We start from the raw sequence: 13,869 nt of genomic DNA, 5'->3' as shown, positions 1-13,869 counted from the left end.
TCAAATGAAGCTTGAAAAAGGAAAAACGTCGCATTCTTATACATGAAGAAAGTTTGAACCATAATTCCTTGAACACGTGTTATGATTAATTGAATTGATTTCAGTTTATTTCTGAGATAACAGATCTGTGATCAAGAAAGTAGAGAAGAAATAGTTTTTTTAGGGTATTTTTTATAAAAAAGAATGATAATTTCTTTAAATAAACATTTTGAAGACTGATAGAGGCAGATAATGCATCCTATTACAATGATCATGTTGCTTCGTCAGCCTCTTTCTGTCGTAAGATTCCTCATCAAAAACCGAATTCTTACTTTTCTTGATAGTTAGGCTTACACACATATACATATATAAATTCATTGTTGAATGCACCATGTGAGATAATTTTTTTTGAATTCCGGTTGATTATATGTGAAATTACTTTTAAATATGTTAAAGAAACAGACGTTATAATAAGAATAGTTTGGTCAGGTAGAGGGGTGTTGCACTGTGTGAGTGATTTCTTTTAAATTTTGTTTAATGATTCTGTAATTACTTTTAAATATGTCAAAGAAACCGATGTTATAATAAGAATAATTGTGTCAGGTAGTAGGGTATTGCACTGTGTCACGTGACATGTTAAATTAACCGACTAAAGATGTATCAGGTAGTGGGAATTTCTATTTCATGTTATCACACGCACTTCCTGTTTACCTTCGTCAAACAATTATAATATAGTAATATAGCAACAATAAACTTTAGATATATATTTAATTATTCTGTTAATTGCTTGACTGGCCCCATTTTAAAATGCTTTATATAAATTTAGATATTTAAAAGTTGACGAAAGGAGAATATTGCTTAATACTGTGGTCACGTACTCGAAAATAGGGATATAAAAAGTTAAAGATTTACAATTGATTTGAAAAATGCTGTTAACACAACGTTTATTCTTTCTTTGTGTTAAATATATTCTTTCGTTTGCTTATTCTAGACATTGTGATATTACAATACGTGTGAATGACATAAGATGTGACTGTAGTTCAAGGAATGTAACATTCATACCGGCAGAATGTCCAAGAAATACAACAGATTTACTTCTGATGGAAAATAACTTAAACAGTCTAGTTAAGGAAACGTTTACTAGATATACACAGCTTAGATCTCTGGATATGAGCAGCTGTAACATAAGTGCAATAGATAAATCAGCTTTTGAACAATTGACACATTTAACCGAACTCAATTTATTCGATAATCCAATGAAAACCTTTCAAGGGAATATATTTGCACCACTAGTTGACCTACAAGTACTTCATATATCACATAACTTGTTGTCAACGTATCCAAGAGAGGCGTGGTCGGATGTTTTAAATTTAACAAAGGTGTTTACTTATGGTGGACCGTCAAATGGATCATTCGCGGAGATATTTTCTGTCATGAAAAATCTTCATTATTTCCATTGCGATTATGAAGGTTATGTTATACATAACTATACATTTGATTCATTTAAAAGGACGCCATTAAAGTATTTATGTATCAATGGCGGTATACGAGAAATAGAAATCGATACTTTTGCACCGTTAGAAGTACTTTCTAGTCTAAGTACGCTAGGTCAAAGATTCTCGAAATTATCAAATACTTTACAAGCTTTACGTGTGTTTGAAAATCGACAGATGGATGAATTGGATTTGAGCGATAATTTCAAAAGTTACGGCGAATACGTTATTTCTGCTGATCTATTTGCATATATCGGTAACATATGCGTAAAAAGATTATCTTTAAGAGACAACGATATCAGGCTTATAGATGCATCCGCCTTCCAGAAAATGAAATACAGAAACTAGACGATCGAGAGACCATAGTCTTAAAATTGATAAGCAAAAAGATTACTCAATAAGACTTCCTTCTTCTCTCGAATTCTTAAACGCCTCCTTTATAATTGGCCATTATTTTGGCATGATCAACAGTATAACATTCAAGGGTATCACACGATTGAAAATCATTGATTTTACATACACATCACTTGCGGACTGCAACTACACATTTAATGGACTTCAGAACGTGGTAATACTTAATGTTTCACATTTCAAATGCGGACATTTAAATCACAACCTTCTGCAATTTGCCGTTAACTTGGAGCAGTTAATAATGCAAAGTTCTTCAATGAGTGTTGGTCTTAAAGAGGATCACCAAGGTAAATTCCTTGACGGACTGAAACATTTGCAGTATATAGACTTTTCAAGAAATGCATTCGAAGACCAATTCAGAACTTCAACATTTAAAAGTCAATTAGACAGTTTACAATGTTTGATACTTGAAGGAATTTTTTTCACAAGTATTCCATTAGAATACTTGAACATTCTTTGTTTCCTTAACATTAAAAACAACAAAATAGCGTACTTAACAACTAAAGAAACTGACGCGATTGAAGTGCTATTTGAAAAATCAAATAGAACAATGACAGTCTTATTAGAGGGCAACCCTCTTGTTTGTACTTGTGCTTCATTAGATTTTGTAGACTGGTCATTTACTACGAAAGTGAAACTTTACAGCAATGGTAGTTATTCGTGTGTCGGAAGTGATGGAAATATTACAACAAATGTTGTCTACAATCAATTGCAAATTATGAGAATAAGATGTATTACGACAGTATGGTTAATTTTTTCTGCAACCTTATTCGGTGTACTTCTATTATTTATCCTACTTGGATATCGCTACAAATTGCACCTACAATACTTTTGCTTATTTATCGGAATGGCCGATCCACTTTTCCAGAAGTCAAAAGAAGAAACACTTGAATATGATGCATATATAGCTTATTGCGAAGGCAACTATAAATAGGTGTATGGACCGCTGCGTTCATTTCTTGAAGAGAGACGCAATTATAAACTTCTTTTGTCAGACACAGGAGATGGGGATGTACGACCTGGTCAAAATAGACTTGCCAAAAGTAATTCCATTTCAAAATGTAAAAAGATGATCTTAATTATTTCAATTGAGTTTGTGAACAATGAATGGGCAAGCTATGAAGCTACTGTGGGAATTGATCATTTTATTGGGTTACAAGCAAAAATAATTGTTATAAGCTTGGAGAGTATTACCAAATCAGAAATACCGCAATGTGTAATGCAAATGGTGTCACTGGACGCCAATGACCACATTCGTAAAACAGACACATTAAATGAAAATAATATTTTCTGGAAAACTTTGGATCTAGCCATGAAACGTTAGTGAAGACAACTTTGTCATTTATAAATGATAGATGATTAAATTACGATATTAAATAATTTTTGAATTCATACTTTTTTAATTTATACATGCTGAGATATCTAAATTAGTGGGCTTTGTATTAGTATAAAAAAAGAGAAAGACATCAATATATTACATTTATCATACTTTTTTTGTTAAATCGGGAACACTGCCCCTTAAGAAAAATAATTGTCGAATATTTTTTAAATCATGTAGAGTTAAAATTTTACATCTATTTGGAACGATAACTGTATTTATCAAAGTCTTCACACGAAAAAGGAAAGAGGAAGTACCAATATTCAACGTATCAATCACCAACATCCAAGTACCGAACGAAAAAGGAAAAGAGGAAGTACCAAATCTCAGCGCATCAATCACCAATATTGAAGTACCCAACGAAAAAAATAAACAAAGATCACGTGACTGTCATTGAAAAATGTGAAATTATTTTGTACAATATGTGTTTGATATAAGTTCCTTGTACCGTGACGCATACAAACCATGTGTATTTTGTTCAATGAAAATTAAATATTCTAAGGATGTGACAACGTTGCATGCAATAGTAAAGTTTAATGTTTTTAAACGATAACGTTTTTCTTTCATTTTAAATACCACTTCCTTATACCCAAACCTATTTCGTATAAAATTACATATCATTTGGATTATTTGAAGCAATATTCTAAATAGCCATTACTATTTTTACACTTATATTTGTAATGATACTGTATTGTTCTGTTTAAAGGGATGGGAAGGCAAATATTTGGCTCTGAGCGTTCCTGATAAAGGTAAATCAAGAAAAGCGCTTCGGACGCATTAAATTATTAAACGTGGTTTTTTTTTCATTTTGTAAAAAGTAAACATGCCAAGACGCGCTTTTCTATACTTTTAATGTAAAAAAGGGACGAAAGATACCAAGGGTACAGTCAAACTCATAAATCTAAAACAAACTATCAATGCCATGGCATAAAATGAAAAAGACAAACAGACAAACAATAGTACACATGACACAACATAGAAAACTAAAGAATAAACAACACGATACCACCAAAAAAACTAGGGGTGATTTCAGGTGCTCCGGAAGGGTAAGCAGATCCTGCTCCACATGTGGTACCCGTCGTGTTTATGAGTTTTGAACAGCGGTATACTACTGTTGCCTTTATGTATGTGATAACGTAATATATAACATGTATATTTAGATTTTTTTAATCAGTTTGCTTATACAAGATTAAGTAATTGTAGTTTAAAGAGTATACATTTGTACATCAATGAGACAATTTTCAATAAGAAATGAAATACACATTTTTGGTTTTTTTTCTGATATATAATGACTATCTGTTTAGTTGCATTTTAAAATTGAATGTTCAAAAATTAAGCTACCCTATACATCAACAGATGGCATTACATTAACACATATTATATATGAAGGACTTAGGTGCGATGGAAATATAAAGTGCGATTGTCACGCTAAAGTGCAATGGTCTACGCTAAAGTATGGTGTTGTCTCACGCTAAAGTACGATGGTTGTTTGGTTGCTAAAGTACGGTACTAAATCACGCGTAAGTGCGATGGACTTATAGGGTAAGGTTCGAGAGCTTTGAAAAAAGATAACGAACATTCAACATGTTCAATGTTAAAAAATGTATTTTTGCAAAATCACGTATTATAAGGTATACCATATGTGATAGGCATTACATTTTAACAGTAGTCTGATGTGAATGATACTAAATGACCAAGTAATAATTGCTTAAAAGGTAGTTTAGATGTCACAAAATATGATATTTCTTGTAAACGAAAAACAATTCAGGTGTGTTAAATATTGAGATATTGGGGTAGCTTGCCGATAACACGTTGTACATGTAGTCTATAACTTGTGGGAACATCTCTCTTATAATCGTCTTTGTAAACCACAAATACAAAATTCAATCATTGTCGGAATATGTAACATTAATTTGTTTACGCTTTAATTTAAATGAGAGAGAAAGGCGATGTTCGCAGAGCTTCATTTTCTCCTTTTGTAGCGACTTCACATCCATATTTACATGCAATGTACAAACTAATGTTTTAGCCGACAGTTTATAATTTACATATGAACACATGTACCTTTATTTGTTTTGCCGACGTTACTTTAAAATCAAATCGGCAATAATATAACGGGGACCGCAAAGAAAACAAAAAAACTGCTACAAAAAAAAAATGATTCAAATGTATTGTATGGTTCCAATAAAATCAGGATATAGGATATTAATGTGAATACCACTTGTATCTATAGAACCTTAAGTAAAACGATCGACTGCAGGATCTTAGTCCTTCTTCCAACTACCAAAATAATCCACCTTTGTTTTAGGCATCAAAGCAGGTAAGAGTTAATGTAATTAAGTCATTGACATTTGGTTTAAAAGTTCTTAAACAAATATTTGTAATTTGTCTTCCGGTGTATTCATGTTTAGTTTGTATAAACGACTGTTAAAGTCATAATTCAACTACGTTTTCACGCCTATACTTTCGCAGACCATCGGACTTTAGCGTATGGAGGAATCGCACTTTAGCGTGAACATCGCACTTTAGCGTCCGCATCGCACTTTAGAATCCTACATATACATGGATACATTTATGAAATACTTGAGTGTATAAAAAAGAAGATGTGGTATGATTGCCAATGAGACAACTATCCACAAAAGACCAAAATGACACAGACATTATCAACTATAGGTCACCGTACGGCCTTCAACAATGAGCAAAGCCCATACCGTATAGTCAGCTATAAAAGGCCCCGATAAGACAATGTAAAACAATCCAAACGAGAAAACTAACGGCCTTATTTATATAAAAAAAATGAACGAAAAACAAATATTTAACACATAAACAAACGACAACCACTGAATTACAGGCTCCTGACACGTGACAAACACATACATAAAGAATGTGGCGGGATTAAACATGTATGCGGGATCCCAACCCTCCCCCTAAGTAGTTTTGTTGTCCTACTGTTTCAACGCTATCAATTATTCGTGAAGTCAATTTTCCAACTTTAATTGAATGAGAAAAATTATACAATACAAACAGATAGCTATGCAACTCAGTATGAATTTCGTTTGCTCTTATATCACCTCTTTTATGAGTAAAACCCATATATTGAAATCAATTTGATTTTATCTATGAGGTACACAAATATTTCGGTAGTTCAACTGAATTAAAATATCTCGTCTTCAATCCAGTAACAACAGTCTCCTTGTGGCAGAATTGTACGCTTTATCCGGGATTCATTATACAGACTGTTGCCACAGTTGGAATACTTCTAGTGAGGAGTCCTTGCCGCCCAATAATTCAAAGCAATTCCAAATAAAGTGCACTGTATATCAAAATCTTTCTTCTGTAACCAGTTGTAGACCTTCACAAGAATCCTGATATTGTCTAACATTATTGACATGATAATGAGAAATACAAACAAGGAAATAAACATGCACGGTGTTAGGAAAGAAATCCGATTTATTCTATCCCTCCAAAGTTCGTCTTGTATTAACCGTATAAAATCTACGAACATTATTTTAGCAGATCAACAATTCTTCTCGTGGTAAGATGCAATTTAAGTGGTTAATAATGGAATTTTTGACATAGACATGTACCGGTACACTTTAACGGGAGTACATTTCGATATGATATAGAATAGCAGATGATGTGTAAAGCGTTATTGTAATGTTTTGACTTTTAAAAAAGAAGCTACTTTTTGTCTTAGATGCGTATTTTGATTTTACTTCATGTTATTGTAGCGTTTTAGAGTTCTGATTGATCTGTACTTAGTGTCAGTTTGTTCCATTCTCAATTTTATATTCATTTGTACTTTTGCTTAGGAGTGTACGTGCATCTTTACTTACTAACATGAACTTAGTCTATGGTAGTATTAAGAAGTTTTACTGTTAGTCATACCGCTTGTTTGTTAAAATAATAAAGTTAGCTCCACTTTATTATGTTTGTCATGTATATTATACATAGACCATCCCATGCACAAACTTGTTCTTTTGACTATTTTGTTTATTATTTGAAAAGAATAAGCAAAATCGAATTAAAACATTTTTCAGGAATTAATATATTGAAAAGCAATAACCAAAAGGGTGAGATGAAGTTTATTTGTGAATTTTCCTCTTCGAATCTGTGATTCGGGATACGACCGAGGACATTCATAATGTGAAGTAGTTGACTCATTTTAAATGCAGCAATAATTCAGTTAGTTTTCAATTACGAGACTATTTGTTAAGGTTTCCAACATTTTTCAGCGAGCGAGTCTGCAGAACTTAGAGTGCCTGTATGAACAGAATGTTCTACAAACGATTGTCATGTTTTTTTTTTATTCTCCTAGAGCATATGATATAATGATAGACTGTATAAACAAGTATAATATAACAGCCTTTAGTTATGGAAGAATATCAATTTAAATATACAAAATGATATTCAGGTTGTACATTAGAGATTTTGTATCTATCACACTGATCAAAAACAATCATACTGTTAAACTAATACAATTCAGATTCATTTTTGTAATACAAAAGAAGAAAAGAGGAGCTCTTATATCGGAAGGATTTCCGTTAATGCGTGTATCAAAATAGTGTCATTCATTTTACCCTATACTTCAAATTGTTCGTACTTGTTTACATGATATATAAGGTAATGTTCAACAACTAAGATCTAGATCTAAATATTGATATAAGGAAGTGGTATTTAAACGGGAAGGAAAACAAAGAACATCGCTTAACTTCACATACCTTCCTGACCTTGTATTGTTGCTACGTCCTGTTAAAATACAAAAATATTCAATCTTTAAATGACAAGCACATAATTAGCGTACAATCAAGCAAGTCTGTTTGACAAACTGATGTGCCTTTTTTTTATAATTACAAACAGTTGTAACCAGTTGTTCATACCTGTAAGCACATCTAGTCGGATTTTGATATTGATTTCTTGCCTATTTTCGTGAATATAGTGCTCATCAAATCTATATTATCACCGTGCAGGTTTTTAATGTTTACTTTATTTGCATACGCTTTAAATATGCTTTACATATGCGTTACATATGCTTTACATATGCATTATTCTGACAAAGCATGTGCGCAATGACAAAAAAAAATTTAAGAATAGTATCCATTGAAAAAAGCCATAACGACACTGTCCTCTATTAACGTTTCATTGCTTGATCTAAACATTTCCAGAAAATGTTATTTTCATTTAATGTGTCTGTTTTGCGAATGTGGTCATTGGCTTCCAGTGACATCATTTGAAGAACACATTGCGGTATTTCTGTTTTGGTTATATTTTCCAGGTTTAAAACAATTATTCTTGCTTGTAATCCCAGAAAATGTTCAATTCCAACAGTAGCTTCATAGTAAGCCCAATCATTGTTAACAAACTCTTTTGAAATCACTAAGATTATCTTTTTGCATTTAGAAATTGAATTGCTTAAAGCAAACAGTCTATGTTCTCCAGCAAGGACATCCCCTCTATCTAACAAAAGAAGTTTATAATTTCGTCTCTCTTCAAGAAATAGGCGCAAAGGTCCATACACCCATTTATAGTCTCCGTCGCAATAAGCTACATATGCATCATATTCAAGTTCTTCTACTTTTGACTTCCGGAAAAGAGGATTGGCCATTCCGATAAATAAACAAAAGTATTGTAAGTGCATTTTGTAACGATATCCAACTAGAATAAAGAAAAGAAGAACACCAAATAAAGTTGCAGAAAAAATTAACCATACTGTAGTAATACATCTTATTCTCCTAATTCGCAAGTGATTGTAAATTTCATTTGTTGTTGTAATATTTCCATCGTTTCCGGCACACGAATAACTACCATTGCTGTCAAGTTTCACTTTTGTAGTAAATAACCATTCTACAAAATCTAGTGAAGCACATGTACAAACAAGAGGGTTGCCATCTAATAAGATTGTCATTGTTCTATTTGATCTTCTAAATAGCACTTCAATGGCGTCAGTTTCATTTTTTGTCAAGTAGGCTATCTTGTTATTTTTTATGTTAAGGAAACTTAGACGGTTGAATTCTTCTAAATCTAAGGGAACACTTGATAGTAAATTTCCTTCAAGTATCAAAGATTGCATACTGCCCAATTGACTTTTAAATGTTGAACTTCTGAATCGGTCTTCAAATGCATTTCTTGAAAAGTCTACATACTGTAAACGTTTGAGTCTAGAAAGGAATTGACTGTGGTGGTCATATTTAAGGCCAATACTTAGTGATGAACTTTGCATTATCAACTGTTCCAAATTGACGGCAGATTGCAGAAAGTATGGATTTAAAAGACCACATTTGAAATGTGAAACATTAAGTATTATAACGTTCTGAAATCCCCTCACGGTGTAATTGCAGTCTGCAAGTGATGAGTATGACAGGTCAACGATTTCCAATCGTTTTATACCCTTGAAAGTTATACTGTTTATCGGATCATTTCGTCCGATTATAAATGATGCATTTAGAAATTCGAGTGAAGAAGGTAGTCTGATAGACCAATTTGATCGAGTATCGAATATAGCTCTGTGATCCAGCGTTCTTGTTCCATTGCTGTTTTGTTCTGGAATGTTTTCAATAGATCGACTTGTTATCGCAGAAATGTCTATTCTTTTAATATTAATAAAGAAATTAATATATAAGACAATAAGATCCTGGTGATAATCAAAGTCATTGTTATTTAAGTTTAAAGTCTCAAGACAATGTTTGTATTTCATTTTCTGAAAGGCTACAGCATCTATCCTTCTTATACCGTTCCAACCCAAAGATAGTTTTTTTATGCAAATGTTACCAATATATGCAAATAGATCAGCCGAAATCACATATTCACCATAATTTTTAAAATTATTTCTTAAATCCAATTCTTCCATTTGTCGATTTTCAAACACGTGCAAAGCTGGTAATGTTTTTGATAGTTTCAGAAAATTTTGATTTGGAATAATAAGACTAGAAAGTAATTCTAAAGGTGCAAAAGCATCGATTTCTATTTCTCGTAAATGACTATTGATATTTAAATGCTTTAATGGCGTCCTTTTAAATGAATGAAATGTAAAGTTATAAATAACATCACTCTGATAATCAACTTCAAAGACATTTAGACTTTTCATGGTAGAAAATATCTCAGAAAATGTTCCATTCGATGGGCCATCATCACAAATCAGTGTTGTAATTCTGAAAAAATCAGACCACGATTCTCTTCGATACGTTGACAGTAGAGTATGCGATATTGAAAGAACTCGGAGCTCAGTTAATGTTGCAAATACATTACTTTGAAATGTGTTCAGTGGATTATTGAAAAATTTCAGTTCTTTTAATTGGGTCAAAAAATCGAAAGCTGATTGGTCGATTGACGTTATATTACAGTTACTTATATCCAGATAGCTGAGTTGTTTGTATCTAGAAAATGTTTCCTTACCTAAAATGCCAAGGTCATTGTTAGCCAGATATAACTCTGATGTATTTTGTGGACATTCTGTAGGTATGTATGTGAAATTCCGCGAACTACAGTCACATCTTATTTCCTTTATACTTAATGAAATCTCACAATATCCTGAATAAACCAATGAAAAAGTACAATTTACACAAAGAAAGAAAACACATTGAGTTGTCAACATTGTGCTAAAGCTATTATGCATATCTTTACAATTCTAATCTGATTTCTGAATGTATCACCACGAAATGATATCTTTTGATCGGTTCACCATTCCCAATAAAGCCAGTCAGGCATTACGTTAACATTTAAATATATATATAGAAAACACATACCTTAAGTTCATTGTGCTTAATATCTTGTGTTACCGATGTTAAACTGTTTAACAAAAGGTTTACAATCAAAACAGGAAGTTTCACGCTGTTTTGTCCAATGTAAATCCCCACTACATATAACAATACATCCCTATAGTATCATCAATTGATTTATTAATATCTAATACATCATGAAATAGATAATAAAAAATCACTTACACAACTCAACAATACTAAGTCCAAATCAAAATGTCAAATTTTTCAACTGTAAGACTTAACATCGCAAAACGACGGCAGCACCTAAGATTAATCCCGTTGTTTGTAAGAATGTTGTTATGGTTTTTTTATGTTTTACTTGAAATGTATCTTTTTTTTTCATGATATTATTTTGGAATTATGAGTTCGAAAGTTTGGTAATTTTTGCCTCTCTGTTACAGACAGAGATATATGTTACAATAATTCTGATGAAATGAATGAATTATTTTTGACATGCGGGAAACGAACTGAAAAAAATCATCATTACCGACTACAATAGTAGAGCTTAAATCAATCGTTAGAGACTCCGGAGTTACAAGTATAACCAGCATCTAAATCAGTCTGATCTATAACAATAGTTGTCAAATAGAACACAATCAAAAGCCTCGCTCATCTTTTCATTATCACATCTTGTTGAATTATGTCTTTGTGTTTCTTTGATGTCGTTCACAATTTGGCAATACACATGAGTAGATTGCATGCATGTTTCATTTTAATACGTCATTTTGATTGGCTAACAGTCATTCGAAAATTAACCTTCATTTTAAAATCAATCTAATATCCATGACGACACGAGCAGGTAAATAAAGATGATGTACAACAAGAAGCGTTTGCTTCTTAAATATAGGGATGATTGTTAAGAAATTTGAAAGACAAACTCGCAAATGCTACTAAAATGTGAGCAATACCTGGCTCCCGTTGTGTTGTTTTACGTCAGAACAAATTAGGTTATTAATTTCATTTGATGATGCCACAGTCGACACTTTGGCAGGAAAGAGCATTGTTGATGTTGGGCCAGTCATAAATATAAAAAATGTGGATCATTCATTGTCTGGTCAGAAGACATTACATTACTCAAAATTTGTAAATAAGCGTGATTTACTTCATATAGTAAAAAAGATTGAAAGATTTACTCTAGTTGATCGTTATGAAATATCTCTGTCATAGATAACTTCAGATATATTAATTTTGAGTTGATCACCTACTTTTATGGAAAAAAACGTCTGGAAACACCAGAGGAGCAGAAACCTCTTATCTTGTGTAGTAAACACACGTAGTTACCCGGCTTTTCATCATATTCGTGTCGGTCAATCTTTAATGTTCAGTCTTATGTTGTGTTACTGTTGTCTGTCTTTTGTTGGTCATGGTTTTGTCTCTTGATGTGGTGAGCTTTTACTTATCTTATCTTTTCTTTTTTTATAGCACCAAAGAAAATTATAATTTCCTGATTAAAAAAATAGAAAAAATATTTTACGCATAAGATATTACAGTAACTGAAGTTTTGTTTGAGTGGCTCACATTATTTTCCCTTTGTTTTGAATGTTTTTTTTTCTTTATCATGTAGGTGTACACATTTTAATATTGCTTTATCAAACCTATATTAGTTCTACCCTACTTCTATACACACGTGTTGTTTAGATAGTAAATAGACATGAAAACTCTATATATTGCCCCCTAGATGTCATTTGGTTATATTTATTTTTGGAATTTTGTTCCGTTCTAACTTCCATATAATCCATTCCTCCTTTTATTCATATCAATCTGTAGAATGAAATTGAAAGCAAGAAAGTGCACAGTTCAGTGACGAAAGTGTCTAAACATGAAATGAGCATCCATTCATGGTACCGATCAAGACATTCAATAACAGAATTATTCCTTTTGTTCACGTATTAAAACAACTGTAAAAATACTCTTCAATGGTGTTTACTTATGGTGGACCGTCAAATGGATCATTCGCGATTTGGATATTTTCTGTTATGCAAAATCTAAAGTACTTCTACATTGATTATGAACATAATATTTTACATAACTCTTCTTTTAGCGCATTCAAAAGTACACCGTTGGAATATTTAAGTATAGTGGGCAGATTACGGGCGATAGAAATACATGCTTTTTCACCTTTAAAAGTGTTTTCTAGTTTTATTATTCCAAATCAAGATTATCTAATATTATCAAAAACATTACCAGCCTTGCGAGTGTTTGAGAATCAAAAAATGGATGAATTGGATTTGAGCAATAATTTTAGACATAACGGGGAATATGTTATAACAATAGAACTACTTGCATATATAGGTAGCATTTGCGTAAAGAAAATAGCATCAAAAACAAATGTTGTCTACAATGACTTGCGAATTATGAGAATTAGATGTATAACGACAATATGGTCAATAAAATTAAAAAGGTTCTAACAGGGACCGCAAAGACAACTGCAGTATAAAAAATGATTCTAATGTATCTGTTTGTTTCCAATAAAATCAGGATACAGGATATTAATGTGAATACTACTTGTATCAATAGAGCCTAAAGTAAAACGTCTGACTGCAAGATTCAAGCTCTTCTTTCAACTACCAACATAAATCACCTTTGTTTTAGCCATCAAAGCACGGTTAGGATTAATGTAATTTAGTCATAATTGACATCTGGTTTAAAAGTTCTTAATGCAATATTTGTGATTTTTCATCCGGTGTGTTAATTTTTAGTTTGTATAAACGACTGTTAACGTCAAAATCCAACTACGTTTCTTACGCCTATACTTTCGCAAACCATCGGACTTTAGCGTAAGGAGGAATCGCATTTAAGCGTATACCATCGCATTTTAGCGTGACCATCGTACTTTAGCGTCCCCATCGCA

At 32.1% G+C, this 13,869-nt stretch overlaps 1 protein-coding gene across 1 annotated transcript; it reads right to left on the bottom strand.

Moving 5' to 3' along the window:
• Positions 1-8,392: 8,392 nt before the first annotated feature.
• Positions 8,393-8,866, bottom strand: LOC139501919 (single Ig IL-1-related receptor-like). Its single transcript, XM_071291221.1, has one exon. The coding sequence runs from the start codon at positions 8,864-8,866 to the stop codon at positions 8,393-8,395; it is 474 nt and encodes a 157-aa protein (XP_071147322.1).
• Positions 8,867-13,869: the final 5,003 nt, after the last annotated feature.

Source organism: Mytilus edulis, chromosome 13, assembly GCF_963676685.1.
Source record: "Mytilus edulis chromosome 13, xbMytEdul2.2, whole genome shotgun sequence".
Lineage (NCBI taxonomy): Eukaryota > Metazoa > Mollusca > Bivalvia > Mytilida > Mytilidae > Mytilus > Mytilus edulis.
Note: the sequence above shows the minus strand (reverse complement) of the source record. Positions and strands in the feature narration are given on the sequence as shown.

Bases quoted from the DNA above. Each gene is read 5' to 3' on its own strand.
- LOC139501919 (XM_071291221.1), bottom strand. From the start codon at position 8,866: ATGGCCAATCCTCTTTTCCGGAAGTCAAAAGTAGAAGAACTTGAATAT.